At 52.2% G+C, this 15589-nt stretch overlaps 1 protein-coding gene across 3 annotated transcripts in view; it reads left to right on the forward strand.

Annotated features, from left to right (window-relative positions):
* Positions 1-11229: 11229 nt before the first annotated feature.
* Positions 11230-15589, forward strand: part of LOC128845531 (zinc finger protein 585A-like) — a 64058-nt gene continuing 59698 nt past the window's right edge. For 2 of the 3 annotated variants that reach the window (XM_054044322.1, XM_054044324.1), the window contains exon 1: positions 11230-11470. In XM_054044322.1, the coding sequence (XP_053900297.1) occupies positions 11347-11470 (124 nt within the window). In that variant the 5' untranslated portion in view covers positions 11230-11346. Of the gene's footprint in view, positions 11471-11619; positions 12007-15589 lie in introns of those variants that run through there. The other variant, XM_054044323.1, reaches the window with a different exon arrangement.

The raw sequence follows: 15589 nt of genomic DNA on the forward strand, positions 1-15589 counted from the left end.
ATTCCCTGCCCACTCCCACGTCTGACACTTTCTTTTCCAACCCTCAGGAGACTGACTTGGGATCATAGAAGATCAGGGTTGGAAGGGACCTCAGGAGGTGTCTAGTCCAACCCGCTGCTCAAAGCAGGACCAACCCCAACTAAATGATCTCAGCCAGGGCTTTGTCAAGCCTGACCTTAAAAACCTCTAAGGAAGGAGATTCCACCACCTCCCTAGGGAAACCATTCCAGTGCTTCACCGCCCTCCTAGTGAAATAGTGTTTCCTAATATCCAACCCAGATCTTCCCCACTGCAACTTGAGACCATTGCTCCTTGTTCTGTCATCTGCCACCACTGAGAACAGCTGAGCTCCATCCTCTTTGGAACCCCCCTTCAGGTAGTTGAAGGCTGCTATCCAATCCCCCCTCACTCTTCTCTTCTGCAGACTAAATAAGCCCAGTTCCCTCAGCCTCTCCTCATAGGTCATGTGCTCCAGCCCCCCCACCCCCCAAACATTTTTGTTTCCTTCCCCTGGACTCTCCAATTTGTCCATATCCATTCTGTAGTGTGGGGTCCAAAGCTGGACGCAATACTCCAAGTGTGGCCTCACCAGTGCCGAATAGAGGAAAATAATCACTCCCTGAATCTGCTGGCAGTGCGCCTACTAATGCAGCCCAATATGCCATTGGCCTTCTTGGCAACAAGGGCACACTGCTGACTCATATCCAGCTTCTCGTCCACTGTAACCCCTAGGTCAGGGGTCGGCAACCTTTCAGGAGTGGTATTCCGAGTCTTCATTTATTCACTCTAATTTAAGGTTTCACTTGCCAGTCATACATTTTAACGTTTTTAGAAGGTCTCTTTCTATAAGTTTATAATATATAACTAAACTATTGTTGTATGTAAAGTAAATAAGGTTTTTAAAATGTTTAAGACGCTTCATTTAAAATTAAAATAAAATGCAGAGTCCCCCAGACCAGTGGCCAGGACCCGGGCAGTGTGAGTGCCATTGAAAATCAGCTCTTTTGGCCCAGTCCTTCTTGAGCTGGATATGAGTCAACAGTGTGCTCTTGTTGCCAAGAAGGCTAACGTCATTTTGGGCTGTATAAGTAGGGGCATTGCCAGCAGATCGAGGGACGTGATCGTTCCCCTTTATTCGACATTGGTGAGGCCTCATCTGGAATACTGTGTCCAGTTTTGGGCCCCACACTACAAGAAGGATGTGGAAAAATTGGAAAGAATCCAGCGGAGGGCAACAAAAATGATTAGGGGTCTGGAGCACATGACTTATGAGGAGAGGCTGAGGGAACTGGGATTGTTTAGTCTCCAGAAGAGAAGAATGAGGGGGGATTTGATAGCAGCCTTCAACTACCTGAAGGGGGGTTCCAAAGAGGATGGAGCTCGGCTGTTCTCAGTGGTGGCAGATGACAGAACAAGGAGCAATGGTCTCAAGTTGCAGTGGGGGAGGTCCAGGTTGGATATCAGGAAAAACTATTTCACTAGGAGGGTGGTGAAACACTGGAATGCGTTACCTAGGGAGGTGGTGGAGTCTCCTTCCTTGGAGGTTTTTAAGGCCCGGCTTGACAAAGCCCTGGCTGGGATGATTTAGCTGGGAATTGGTCCTGCTTTGAGCAGGGGGTTGGACTAGATGACCTCTTGAGGTCCCTTCCAACTCTGATATTCTATGATTCTATGATTCTATGAGAGTGGGATGCGGCTTGGACACCAGCTTAAAGCGACATCTGCCCAGGGCAGCACAGCACAATGTGAAATGCAGGGGTCTCATTTCAGTTATTTTCACTGTGTGCAACTTAACCCTGAGGTTCTCAGCCCTGGGATGAGACTGTGGAATTCCCCAGCCCGTGGGAAAGATCATGAGTGTAAAATATCCCCCAGGGTTGTTACATCCCTGAGGGACCATCTGTCTCTGGGTGCTGGGGATAGAATCAGGAACTTTCACTGCCAGGCCTCTGCTTACGACCAGGACCAGGTCAGCCGTGATCAAGTATAAACTGTGACTGAGAATGAGCCTTAGCCCACCTACTGTTGTTAATGGGCAAGGCGGTAAGGCCTAAATGTACAACAATGGCCTAATTTTGGGTACCTCCGTTTATCTCTTTGAACTACAGGGCTGCAGGGACCTTGTTCCAACTGCATCTGGAGTCCGTGGGCAGTGCAGGGGTCCAGCCCCTCAGAGAACCAGCCCCTACGTACTTCAAGGCAGTATCCCAGGTTTGGACCCTACATCAAGAGACATTCTTGAAGTCTGGATCCAGCCCACCACTGTGCTCTGGCTCCCATGCTGGTTAGCATGGGCCAAAGGGGCTGTAGGGAAGGTGTAAAGCCCTCCCCCACCCTGGGAAATTCCTCCAACAGAGGTGCCCCTTGTGCCTCCCCCCCAGCAGCTGCAGGCCTATGGAGTGTTCCAGGGAGTGGGGGGGGCATGGACAGGCTGAAGGAGGAGGGGGTGGAGCAGGGGTAGAGGCAAACCTGTCCATCGTCTAAAATCAGTTCCGGTCGTCTGAGGCTCTAGTTTGCTTTCATTGGTTAAACAAAGATAAGTTTCAGACGGGGAGCTGTGTTAGTCTGTTTCAGCAAAAACAATGAGAAGTCCTGTGGCACCTTAAAGACTAACAAATCTGATGAAGTGGGTTCCAGCCCATGAAAGCTTATGCCCAAATCAATGTATTAGTCTTTAAGGTGCCACCAGGACTCCTCCTTGTTCGAACAATGATAGAATATGAATGCACATTTGCAGGTCCTTGTTCTCCATGAGCGATGCTGTGCAGAAGAACAAGAACCACATCCAGTTGGGGCTCAGGGGTTAGCAGAGATCACCAGCACCTTGGCTCCTTCACAGTCAGCCAGCAGTAGCTGGGCCCCAGGACAAGCCACAAGAACCAGCCAGTGGCTCTGAGCAGGAAAATAGCCACCAAGAAGCTGGCTAGAGCTGCCAGGATCCCCAGAAAGACCACCATGCCCATGTCCAGGAATAGTTCTAAGAAAGTGGTGGCTGCAGTAGGGACAAAAAAAGGAAGAAAAAAAACCCCGCAAAGGTCAAAGCTGCCAAACCCCAGAAGATGGTCAAGAGCCCCCCGGAAAGCAAGACAAGAGGGAGCAAGGCTAAAACCAAACCCAAAGCCAAGGCTAAGAAGGTGGCCCTGAGAAAGAAGTGAAACGATTTCCATAGGGATGACTCCTGTTCCTCAAATGTTCTTTTAAGACTGACCATAGGCCTCCCAGAAAGAGCCAGATCCCACGGGACAAACAGCCCCACGGAGCGCAAAGTAAGGTGGTAGCAGTAAGGGGTGTGTGAGGAGGGTGTTTCTCTTACACAGGGGAAGTATTGTTTTATGAAGCACCTTCCAGATGAATGCGGCTCTGACAGGGGATCTGCCCATCGCTCCTACGTGAGTCTGTGATCTGCTTCTGCTGTCTGAGAGAGACACTCGCTATCTGAGGCATAGCTGCGCAGCACATCTGTGATGAGGACAGATTACAAACGCTGGGTTCAATGACAGATGAGGTCGGGGAGGTTCTGGAAGGGGAATGGCAGCGCCACACAGGGTCATAATACTCAGACAGGGGCCTCACTTTCACTTCCCCTTTGGTTTCCATCACTCATTCCCTGACAGTCCCTCCCCCCACACACAGAGTCACAACCCTCTCCGTGTCCCACACACACTCCATTGGCTACAGGCTCCCTGTGACTCCCCCAGATGGGGGCTTATCTCTGCATCGCCCCAGCAGGGAAGGAGAGAGGCTGAAGGAGGACAAGAGACAGGTGGGGCTAGACATTTCCGCAAAATGATTGGTTAAGGTATAGCTGAGACTATTACTATATAAATTGGGGCAAACAGGAAGTAGGTTGAGGGAAAAAGATAAAAGGAAACTGGAATCATTGCTTGCTGGAATCTAAGCCCAATAAACATCAAATTGTCTGCACCTTCAGACTTCTAGTTTTGCAGCTCTCTGTTTACGCGAGAAGAACCAGGGAGTGGAGGGTGAAGGGATAAACCCTCGAACATCTTGGTGCCATGACCAGGGCCGGCTCCAGGCACCAGCTTACCAAGCAGGTGCTTGGGGCGGCCACACCAGAAAGGGGCGGCACGTCCGGCTCTTCGGCGGCAATTCGGCAGTGTGTCCCTCACTCCAGCTCGGAGCGAAGGACCTCCTGCCGAAGTGCCACAGATCGCGATCGCGGCTTTTTTGTTTGTTTGTTTTTTGTTTTGCGAGGTGGGGGGTGGCTGCTTGGGGCGGCAAAAACCCTGGAGCCGGCCCTGGCCATGACTCACATGTATTGCGTCGGACAGGTGGGTGGCAGCCTGTAAGTCCCTCTCCCCAAGAGCGCGCACAGCTGCTTGGAGTGGGTTATTATGGCAGACTCTCGTGATGGTAGTTGTGGGTTCTGGCCAGCAGGGGTAATGGATTTTTTGGATTAAGGGATATGGAAAAATCAGGGCCCATTCCAGTTAAGGAGTCAATCTGGAATGAGATTAAGAAAAAAATGGGAGCAGCATTAGGGGACCCCGAGGGAGGCTGAGTTGGAGGCAGTTAAAGATAACTGGGTACAACAGGGTTTGGAGGCAGAAGCAGTTAACAGGCCTCCTTAAGAGACAGGTTCTGGGACTCGGTCCTAGGAGAGCGGAGAAACAAAAGTTTAAAACTCAAAAGCTGCCAGGTTTGCAGGAGCAGGTAACAATGCCCACTCTTCTCCCGGAGCCAGGATAAATGACCTGGGGGTCAGGGTTCTAACCCTCCTGCTTCAGGGCATAAGCCAAGCACTAACTGCCAGGTGTAGGAAGAGATATAGGAAGAGAGCCCACTGAGGCTTTCATTTTGCAGGCTTCTCTGAGTAGTTCCTGCAACAGCTGAGGAAGCTCTTAGAAGGAAGGTGATATGGAAGGTGAGCGCTCAGCTGTTCTGACCTGCACAGGATGTGCCATGTTTGTCTTTCTTCCACAGGACAGAAGCGCCTTTGTCTGTACAAAGTGCAAGCTGGTCTCCATATTGGAAGAGAAGGTTCGAGGTCTGGAGAAACAAGTGTAAGCAGTCAGGATGAGCTCTACCCTGACATCTGGTGGTGAATTATGGCAAGTGTGGAAAAGAACTCCAGGGGCTGCTCTTGTTTGCATAGGCACACCCACCCACCTGGCATGAAACAACAGCAACTGAAAGTGGTTACTTTGGCTGGTGTGGGATCCCCAGTTTCTCTGTTATTGGGGCAGGAAGAATAAAGTTTTGTTACCCTGATTCTGTGAATCAAGGCCAGTGGAACTGTTGTATGACAGAAGGACTGAGTGAGTCCTTCACCATTACCTAAGTAGCACTTGCTTGACAAGGGGCATGGGTTACAAAACCCAGTGAATTGACAGGGGATGGGTCAAGTATTTGTATCTGATGGTATGTCCTTTGGCTTGCAACACCAATTGTACCGATCTCTCTCAACTGTTGAATGTCAGAGCTAACTTTGATTCTATAGGAATCTAGTTACAGACTGCTGAGCTGAATTCACTTTGGGCTAGTGGTGCACCAGCACTGGGGCTCCCTACTGTGAATTGAAATCACAAAAGAGTTAAAGTTATTAAGTGCTGTGTTAACTAGTGGGGGAGTCTGAAGGTATGTTGCTAAGCAGCTGACAGAGCAATTTGTGGGGATGACTGGAGGAGCGGCCCAAGGAATGGCAAGCGGAGCTGTTTGCAGGGACGGCTGGAGTGGCTCACAGGTTGGTGAGCGAAGTGGAGCAGCTTGTAGAGCGGAGTGGTTCGTGGGATGGCAGGAAGTGGGTTGGCTCGTGGTGAAGGCTACGGCGGAACCCCACAGAGAGATGGCCAGCTGGCCTCGGATCATGTAAGGTGCCCCTTAACACCCTGTGTGCCCCCCTTTATACTCTGGGGCTGTACTGACCAGGGACAGAGACTTTGGGGGTGTTGGACTTTGGGGACTCTGGGTGATTTTTGGGTTGCTGGATTCAAGAACCAAAGGGAAAGGACACAGCCCAATTTGCTGGGGTGGGTTTTTTTGCTCATGGTTTGTGTTATGAATCCTGTTTGTGGTGTTTTTCCAATTTAATGCTGATGTCGTTTACCTCCTGTTATTAAACATTTTCTGCTACACTCAGACTCCGTGCTTGCAAGAGGGGAAGTATTGCCTCTTAGAGGCACCCAGGGGGTGGTATGTAATTGTCCCAGGTCACTGGGTGGGGGCTCGAGCCAGTTTTGCATTGCGTTATTGAAACGGAACCCCTAGATACAGAACCCGGCCCTTGTTGCTGCCAACTTAGATGGGCAGAAGGGTTACACAAGTATCAACCCTGCATTGCATAAGGGAAAATGAAGATTTCCTGGACAGACGTCAGGATGTGCTTCTATGGGCACAACATCCTAAAGAATCAGAGCAGTCTGCGCAGCGGGGACAGGAGGACAGTGAAGAAAATTGGCAGCATGTGACCTCCAGAAGAAGAGAGGAGCATCCATGTACCAGCAATGCAGATACACGTGAGCAACCGTTTTCATGTTCTCTCCACAGGTACTAATGCAGAGAGTGGACTAGATGATACATCTGAGGGAAGGCAGCAGAAGGAGACTCCACCGATTGGAAGGCATGAGATGCACTGTCCTAGGGATGGTGGTTCCACGACCACCACTCCCAAGAGAAGGAGGCAGGTGGTGGTGGTCGGGGTCTCCCTCCTAAGGGGGACTGAGTCCTCTATCTGCCATCCTGACCAAGAAAACTGAGAAGTGTGCTGCTTGCTGGGAGCTAGGATTCACGATGTGACGGAGAGACTGCCGAGACTCATGAAGCCCTCGGATCGCTACCCCTTCCTGCTTCTCCATGTGGACACCAATGATACTGCCAAGAATGACCTTGAGCGGATCACTGCAGACTACAAGGCTCTGGGAAGAAGGATAAAGGAGTTTGAGGCGCAAGGAAAAATAACCTTTGAAGTTGTAATGAGAGTGGCCCATTTCAGACAGTTGACAAGAAGATGTGAGTAACAGTAGCGGGAAATTAATATTGGGGAAATTAGGTTTAGGTTTTATAATCACCCCAATATCTGCTGGGAGAGCAATAGAGCAGTGCACAGACAATCCAGGAAGTTTTTGGAAAGTGTAGGGGACAATTTCCTGGTGCAAGTGCTGGAGAAACCAAATAGGGGCAGAGCTCTTCTTGACCTGTTGCTCACAAACTGGGAAGAATTAGTAGGGGAAGCAAAAGTGGATGGGAGGCAGTGACCATGAGATGGTCGAGTTCAGGATCCCGGACTTCAGAAAAGCAGACTTTTGACTCTCTCAGGGAACTGATGGGCAGGATCCCCTGGGAGAATAACATGAGGGAGAAAGGAGTCCAGGAGAGCTGGCTATATTTTAAATAATCCTTATTGAGGTTGCAGGAACAAACCATCCCGATGTGTAGAAAGAATAGTAAATATGGCAGGCGACCAGCTTGGCTTAACAGTGAAATCCTTGCTGATCTTAAACACAAAAAAGAAGCTTACAAGAAGTGGAAGATTGGACAAATGACCATGCAGGAGTGAAATCAGGAAGGCCAAATCACACTTGGAGTCGCAGCTAGCAAGGGATGTTAAGAGTAACAAGAAGGGTTTCTACAGGTATGTTAGCAACAAGAAGGTGGTCAGGGAAAGTGTGGGCTCCTTACTGAATGGGAAAGGCAACCAAACGACAGAAGATGTGGAAAAAGCTAATGTACTCAATGTTTTTTTTGCCTCTTTACAAACAAGGTCAGCTCCCAGACTACTGCACTGGGCAGCACGGTATTGGGAGGAGATGACCAGCCCTCTGTGGAGAAAGAAGTGGTTCAGGACTACACCTCTACCCCGATATAACGCGACCTGATATGACACAAATTCGGATGTAACGGTGTAAAGCAGCGCTCGGGGGGGGGGGAGGGGGCTGCACGCTCTGGCGGATCAAAGCAAGTTCGATATTACGTGGTTTCACCTATAATGCAGTAAGATTTTTTTGGCTCCCGAGGACAGCATTATATTGGGGTAGAGGTGTATTTAGAAAAGCTGGACAAGCAGAAGTCCATGGGGCCGGATGCACTGCATCTGAGGGTGCTAAACGAGTTGGTGGCTGATTTGATTGCAGAGCCGTTGGCCATTCTCTTTGAAAACTCAAGGTGATCAGGGGAGGTCCCGGATGACTGGAAAAAGGCTAATGTAGTGCCCATCTTTAAAAAGGGGAAGGAGGAGGATCCGGGGAACTACAGGCCAGTCAGCCTCACCTCAGTCCCTGGAAAAATCATGGAGCAGGTCCTCAAGGAATCAATTCTGAAGGACGTACAGGAAAGAAAAGTGATCAGGAACAGTCAGCATGGATTCACCAAGGGCTTGCCTGACTAGCCGAATTGCCTTCTATGACGAGATAACTGGCTCTGTGGATGAGGGGAAAGCAGTGGACGTGTTATTCCTTGACTTTAGCAAAGCTTTTGATACGGTCTCCCACAGTATTCTTGCCAGCAAGTTAAAGAACTATGGGCTGGATGGACTATAAGGTGGATAGAAAGCTGTCTAGATCGTCGGGCTCAACGGATAGAGATCAATGGCTCCATGTCTAGTTGGCAGCTGGTATCAAGCGGAGTGCCCCAAGGGTTGGTCCTGGGGCCAGTTTTGTTCAATATCTTCATTAATGATCTGGATGATGGGATGGATTGCACTCTCAACAAGTTTGCTGATGACACTAAACTGGGAGGAGTGGTAGATACGCTGGAGGGTAGGGATAAGATACAGAGGGACCTAGACAAATTAGAGGATTGGACCAAAAGTAATCTGATGAGGTTCAACAAGGACAAGTGCAAAGTCCTGCACTTAGGACAGAAGAATCCCATGCACTGCTACAGAATAGGGACGGAGTGGCTAGGCAGCAGTTCTGCAGAAAAGTACCTAGGGGTTACAGTGGACGAGAAGCTGTATATGAGTCAACAGTGTGCCCTTGTTGCCAAGAAGGCTAACGGCATTTTGGGCTGTATGAGTAGGAGTATTGCCAGCAGATCGAGGGATGTGATCGTTCCCCTCTAGTTGACATTGGTGAGGCCTCATCTGGAGTATTGTGTCCAGTTTTGGGCCCCACACTGCAAGAAGGATGTGGAAAAATTAGAGAGAGTCCACGTTTAATAGAAACAAGAGGAAGTATTTTTCACACAACACACAATTAACCTGTGGACTCATTGCCAGGAGATGTTGTTATGAAGAAAACATATAACTGGGTTCAAAAAAGAACTAGGTAAGTTCATGAAGCATCGGTCCAGAACTGGCTGTTAGCCAAGAGGATCACCTCTGCCTGCGAGGAACCAGGGGTGGATCACACAGTAATAGCCCCTTCTGTACACACAGCCTGAAGCTCCGGCACTGGCCACTGTCGGAAGACAGGATACTGGGCTAACTGGACCATTGGTCAGACCCAGAATGGCAGTTCCTATGAATCCAATAACCCAGCCTCTTCCCCCCCCCCAATGTACCTCTCCCAGGGCCACACAGGAGGCCCACCCAGCAATGTACTGGCTCAGGGCACCGTCCAGAGGAAATCCCTAGACCCGCCCATCAAAGCAGCCCCATGCATGCAGGGTGATACTGAGTTACCTGGCTCTGGGCATGTGCAGAGAGCAGTGTGTGGCAGCAGGAGAGGAAAGACAGCTCTGGATGCACTGAGCTCCCATAGGCTACATTTCCTGAACACCTGCATGGTGCTTTCCAGGCAAATGTGGCTCATGCAGAGGAAGGTCCACTCTCTGCCTTCGTCACTTTATGTGCATGCTGGTGCCGCGGGATATTGTTAGTTCAATGGTTCTCAAACTGTGGGTCGAGACCCCAAAGTCAGTCATGACTCCATTTTAATGGGGTTGCCAGAGCCATCATTAGACTTGCTGGGGCCCAGGACCAGGGCTGGCTCTGGCTTTTTTGCCGCCCCAAGCAAAAATTGCCCAGCTGGCCGGAGCAGCAAGCGGGGAGGGAGGAGAGGAGGAAAACAAACCTGCCCCCGGCCGGAGTGGCGAAGGCGGAGGGGAGGAGAACAAACCGGCCGGCTGGAGCAGCACAGGGCGGGGGATGGGAAACAAACCTGCCCCCGGCTGGAGTGGGGGGGGGAGGCGGGGGAAGACAACAAACTGGCCGGCCGGAGCAGCAAAGGGGGGGATAGGGGGCCGGGAAACAAACCTGCCTCCAGCCGGAGCGGCAAAGGGGGGGGACGGGACAAACCAGCTGGCCGGAGCAGCAAAGCGGGGGGGCGGCGGGAAACAAACCTGCCCCCGGCCAGAGCGGCAGGGGGGAGAGAACAAACCGGCTGTCTGCAACGGCAAAGGGGGGGAGAACAAACCAGCAGACCGGAGCTGCAAAGGGGGGGGGGCGGGAAACAAACCTGCCCCCACCCGGAGCGGCGAAGGGGGGGGAAACAAACTGGCCGGTCAGCTGGAGCGGCGAAGGAAAGAAAAAACAAAAACAAAAAATACCTGTGGGGCGGCGGAAGCGTGGGTACAGGGGGACTCCCGGCCCTGCAGACCCCGGGCAGCGGAGTGCGCACCCCGGCTAGCGAGGGGGGGGGAGAAAGGGGGCGGCCAGGGCTTCCTTATGCGGGGTACTTGCCACATGGCCCCTCCCGCTGCGCCTGCCGGGAGGGCTCCGTGCCGCTCCAGTCGGCAGGCGGGGAAGGACGCGGGCTGCCCTGCTGGGCTTGCTACAGGGTGCTCCCCTCCTCCACCCCCTACAGGGCGGCGGGAGCAGCAAACCAAAAAAAAAAAAAAAAAAAAAAACCTGCAGGGGCAGCCAAAGTGGTGAAGGGCAAAAAAAAAAAAAAAGATTAGATGGAATGCCGCCCTTTGGAATCTGCCGCCCCAAGCACAAGCTTGCTCGGCTGGTGCCTGGAGCCGGCCCTGCCCAGGGCTGAAGCTGAGGCCCAAGGGCTTCAGCCTAGGGATAAGGCTCAGGCTCCGTCTGCACCCTGCCCCCCGCCTGGGGTCAGGTAGTAATTTTTGTTGTCAGAAGGGGGCCACAGTGCAATGAAGTTTGAGAGTCACTGAAATAGATCAATGGTAGATCTATAAAACTATGAGTTATAAAGTGTCTGTTTCTGGGGAGCATCTGATATGTGTCACCGCTGCTGCAAAATAACTGTTGGGGGGAGCACAGACTCTGCCCACCCCTCTCCGGGTTTGCCCCTTTGGGCCCCAGGCCGTAGGGCACGTGCCCAGCCCCGCCCAGCGTGTCGGGCGCCTGCAGCAGCGCTAGGACCGGCAGGCCCCGGCCGGGGAGCGGAGCTGGGACGAGGGGACCGGGTGTGCAGAAGCACTTTCCTGCCCGGCCCCAGCCCTCGCCCCCGAGGTCTCCCCCTGCCGTGCCCGGCTCGGGAGCTGATGCTGGCGAAGCCCGGGCTGCGCTGGTCCCGGGCAGAGAGAGCCCCGGTGCGGGGAGCGCTGCAGGCAGCCGGGGGGTGGGGGCTGCTGCTGCGGGACACAGGAAGGGGCTGGAGCAGCGGAGGTAACTTCTCTATTTGGGGTTCGTGGGGGATGCAGGTGCGGGGAGAGGTGGGATTCAGTGGGGCGATTCCGGGTGCCGACAGGCTAAGGGGCTTCTGGGTGTGTGGGGCTCCGGATGCATCGGAGTTGGGCAGACGGGGGGAGGGGCAACTCCCCGATCCACCCGTCCCTTGTGGAGGAGGAGCGATGGGGGCGAGAACGCGGGAGGTTGCTGGGGGTGGGTCTGACCTGGACCCAGCCTGCAGTGCCAGGGGAAGAGGAAGTCCCAGGCTGTCCCCGTCTCCCGCAGCCCAGCCAGGACTAGCAACTGATGCAGGCGCAGATGCCCCCGTCAGTCACTAACTAGCCTGGGCTGGACACCGCTGCACAGAGTCTCGGTGTCACTGCCCCCCCTCCAACAAGGCTAACGGGGAGGAGAAATTTGGGCGCCTCTCCCCGCCACCTCTGCACGAATCCAGTCTGGGGGCTTCCTCTGCGGGGCTGGGACTAGCCCCCGGGCCCGGCTCTGCCGGCATCAACTCCGGGCCGGAGACCCAGGTAACTGAGGGGCCAGGGCTGGGCCGGGCAGGGAAGTGACTCTGCACCACGTCCCCAGGAGCTTGGGATCTCCCGCCCCGGGATCTGCTCCCGCGCTGTGACCGCGCCGGCCGGGGGTTTGCTCTGGGGTGGGGGGAGGGAGAATTGTCAGGTGGGGGAGGGGTGACAATATGGCGGGGGCGAAGGGAAAAGGAGGGTGGGGAGCAGAGAGACCATGTGTCGTGTGATAGATTTACCTATCTCTGTGCAGCCAGGACATTACAGGGAGAGGAGAAGAGCAGATGCCCATACAGGAGGGGGGGGGAGGAAATGAAATCCCTTCTGATTTTACCTCTTCCCTCTCCCAGACTGATAAAATCCTCCCCGGCTCTGCCCCATTGCTCCAGAATTAGCAAATACGGATGTAAAACCCCTGTCACTTTCCCTTCTTCTCTCTCCCATGATTGAGTTCCTCTGTTCTCTGCCACAGCTTTTGCCCCATTCTCTCCCCACTGCAGAATTTACAATCTCCTCAGATTTGGGGGGGGGGGTTCCCACTCATTTTATCTGCAGCAATTTGCCCTTATTTGGGGGGAAATTGTTGCCACGAGTCATTTGCCAAGTAGGAATGGGGTGGTGGGTGCAGTTTGGGAGAGCCATGAGGCACAGCTGCCTCTGGGGTGGGAGCCAGCAGCAGGGTAGGGAAGGGAAGCTGCCCAGCCCAGCCACTTCCTTTTCTCCCCCAGCCCCTCCAGCCACCAACTTCCAGTCCTATTGCCAGACCCCACTGCCCACCCCCATGGCCTTCTGGTTCCTATTAAAGCAGCATTGCCTAGGGCTCCCTGCTGCCCCTGTTAATATCAGGCAAGGGGGATCCATCACTTTGTGCTGTTTCTATTGCTGTATAATCCCCTAATGGGGCACTCACCTCTGGAGGATCTCGGAGCAGCAGGGTGCAGCATCCCAGACCTTTTCTCCTCCTGGTGTCCCCTGCAGGCCGTAGGCCAGCTTGGTGGGAATTCCATGATTGGCCCTCTGGCTGAGTCCCAAAGTCTCAATGAACCCCTGCCAGGGTATTAGAGTCCAGCAAAGAAGCAGTCTACTGCTCCTCTGGTGGCACCTTAAAGACTAACAGATTTATTCGGGCATAAGCTTTCGTGGGTAAAAACCTCACTTCTTCAGATGCATGGAGTGAAAGTTACAGATGCAGGCATTATATACTGACACATGGAGAGCAGGGAGTTACTTTGCAAGTGGAGAACCAGTGTTGACAGGGCCAATTCAATCAGGGTGGATGTAGTCCACTCCCAATAATAGATGAGGAGGTGTCAATTCCAGGAGAGGAAAAGCTGCTTCTGTAATGAGCCAGCCACTCCCAGTCCCTATTCAAGCCCAGATTAATGGTGTTAAATTTGCAAATGAATTTTAGTTCTGCTATTTCTTTTTGAAGTCTGTTTCTGAAGCTTTTTTGTTCAATGATAGTGACTTTTAAATCTGTAATAGAATGACCAGGGAGATTGAAGTGTTCACTTACTGGCTTATGTATGTTACCATTCCTGATGTCCGATTTGTGTCCATTTATTCTTTTGCGGAGGGACTGTCCGGTTTGGCCAATGTACATGGCAGAGGGGCATTGCTGGCACATGATGGCATATATAACATTAGTGGATGTGCAGGTGAATGAGCCCTTGATGGTGTGGCTGATGTGGTTGGGTCCTCTGATGGTGTCGCCAGAGTAGATATGGGGACAGAGTAGGCAACGAGGTTTGCTACAGGGATTGGTTCCTGGGTTGGTGTTTCTGTGGTGTGGTGTGTAGTTGCTAGGGAGTATTTGCTTCAGGTTCGGGGCTTGTATGTAAGCGAGGACTGGTCTGCCTCCCAAGGTCTATGAGAGTGAGGGATCATTTTCCAGGATAGGTTGTAGATCGTGGATAATGCGCTGGAGAGGTTTTAGCTGGGGGCTGTATGTGATGGTCAGTGGTGTTCTGTTATTGTCCTTGTTGGGCCTGTCCTGTAGTAGGTGATTTCTGGGTACCCGTCTTGCTCTGTCAATCTGTTTCCTCACTTCCCCAGGTGGGTATTGTAGTTTTACGAATGCTTGATAAAGATCTTGTAGGTGTTTGTGTCTGTCTGAGGGGTTGGAGCAAATTCGGTTGTATCTTAGGGGTTGGCTGTAGACAATGGATCATGTGATGTGTCTTGGATGGAAGCTGGAGGCATGTAGGTACGTACAGCGGTCACTAGGTTTCTGGTATAGGGTGGTGTTTATATGACCATCACTTATTTGCACTGTAGTGTCCAGGAAGTGGATCTCTTGTGTGGACTGGTCCAGGCTGAGGTTGATGGTGGGGTGGAAATTGTTGAAGTCCAAGTGGAATTCTTCAAGGGCCTCCTTTCCGTGGGTCCATGTGATGAAGATATCATCAATGTAGTTAGTGCAAGTAGAGGAGGGGCACTAGGGGACGAGAGCTGAGGAAGCGTTGTTCTAAGTCAGCCATAAAAATGTTGGTATACTATGGGGACATGCGGGTACCCATAGCAGTGCCACTGACTTGAAGGTATAAGTTGTCCCCAAATCTGAAGTGGTTGTGGGTGAGGACAAAGTCACAAAGCTCAGCCACCAGGTGTGCTGTGGCTTCATCAGGGATACTGTTCCTGACAGCTTGTAGTCCATCCTCATGTGGAATATTGGTGTAAAGTGCTTCTACATCCATGGTGGCCAGGATGGTGTTTTCAGGAAGCACACCAATGCATTGTAGTTTCCTCAGGAAGTCGGTGGTGTCTCGAAGATAGCTGGGAGTGCTGGTAGCGTAGGGTCTGAGGAGAGAGTCCAAATAGCCAGATAATCCTGCTGTATTCAGATGCTCCATGCATATGAAAAAGTTAGGTTTTTACCCATGAAAGCTTATGCCCAAATAAATCTGTTAGTCTTTAAAGTGCCACCAGACTGCTTGTTGTTTTTGTAGATACAGACTAACACGGCTACCCCCTGATACTCTTCTCCTCACTAGGGCCTACTCTTCTCCTCACTAGGGCCTTCAGCCCCAGCTCTGAGCCCTTTAAATTCAGCCCTTTGTTCAGGCTCCCAAAGGAGGCCTGTCCCCTTTTGGGAGCTTACAACGTTTTACCTGTTGCCAAGGGAAACAGGCCCAGCCATTACCCCAGGTTCCAACCCAGGGACCCTATACACAGCAGCCATGTACTGCTCGTGCCAATCCATCACTGCTATTTCACTGGGACTCTTCCTATGGGGCCTTTCTATCTGCAGCCTTATTGCAGGGCCACCATCCTCAGGTGGTTCTTTCTCACCAGGCCAGGGAAGAGCCCCCTTGCTTTACTCTTCTGGTCCCAGCCAGGGACTGACCTGCTGTGCCCCTGCAGCAACTTTTATCTGAGCCTGCTGGGCTCTGAGTGACTGCTTCTCTGTAGGCACTAGGCAGGCCCAGAGGACCCATCTTCGCTGCTTCCTGGGGCAGGATGTAGTAAGATCCTAGGGAGCTGCAAAGGCCAGCTGCATCCCATCACAAATCGTTCCCACTTTTCCCTCCAATTCTTCAGTATCAACATAAAGTCCCCCCAGATGTTGGTGTTTTCCTCTTATATT

The sequence above is a fragment of the Malaclemys terrapin genome, chromosome 11, assembly GCF_027887155.1.
Source record: "Malaclemys terrapin pileata isolate rMalTer1 chromosome 11, rMalTer1.hap1, whole genome shotgun sequence".
Classification (NCBI taxonomy): Eukaryota; Metazoa; Chordata; order Testudines; family Emydidae; genus Malaclemys; species Malaclemys terrapin.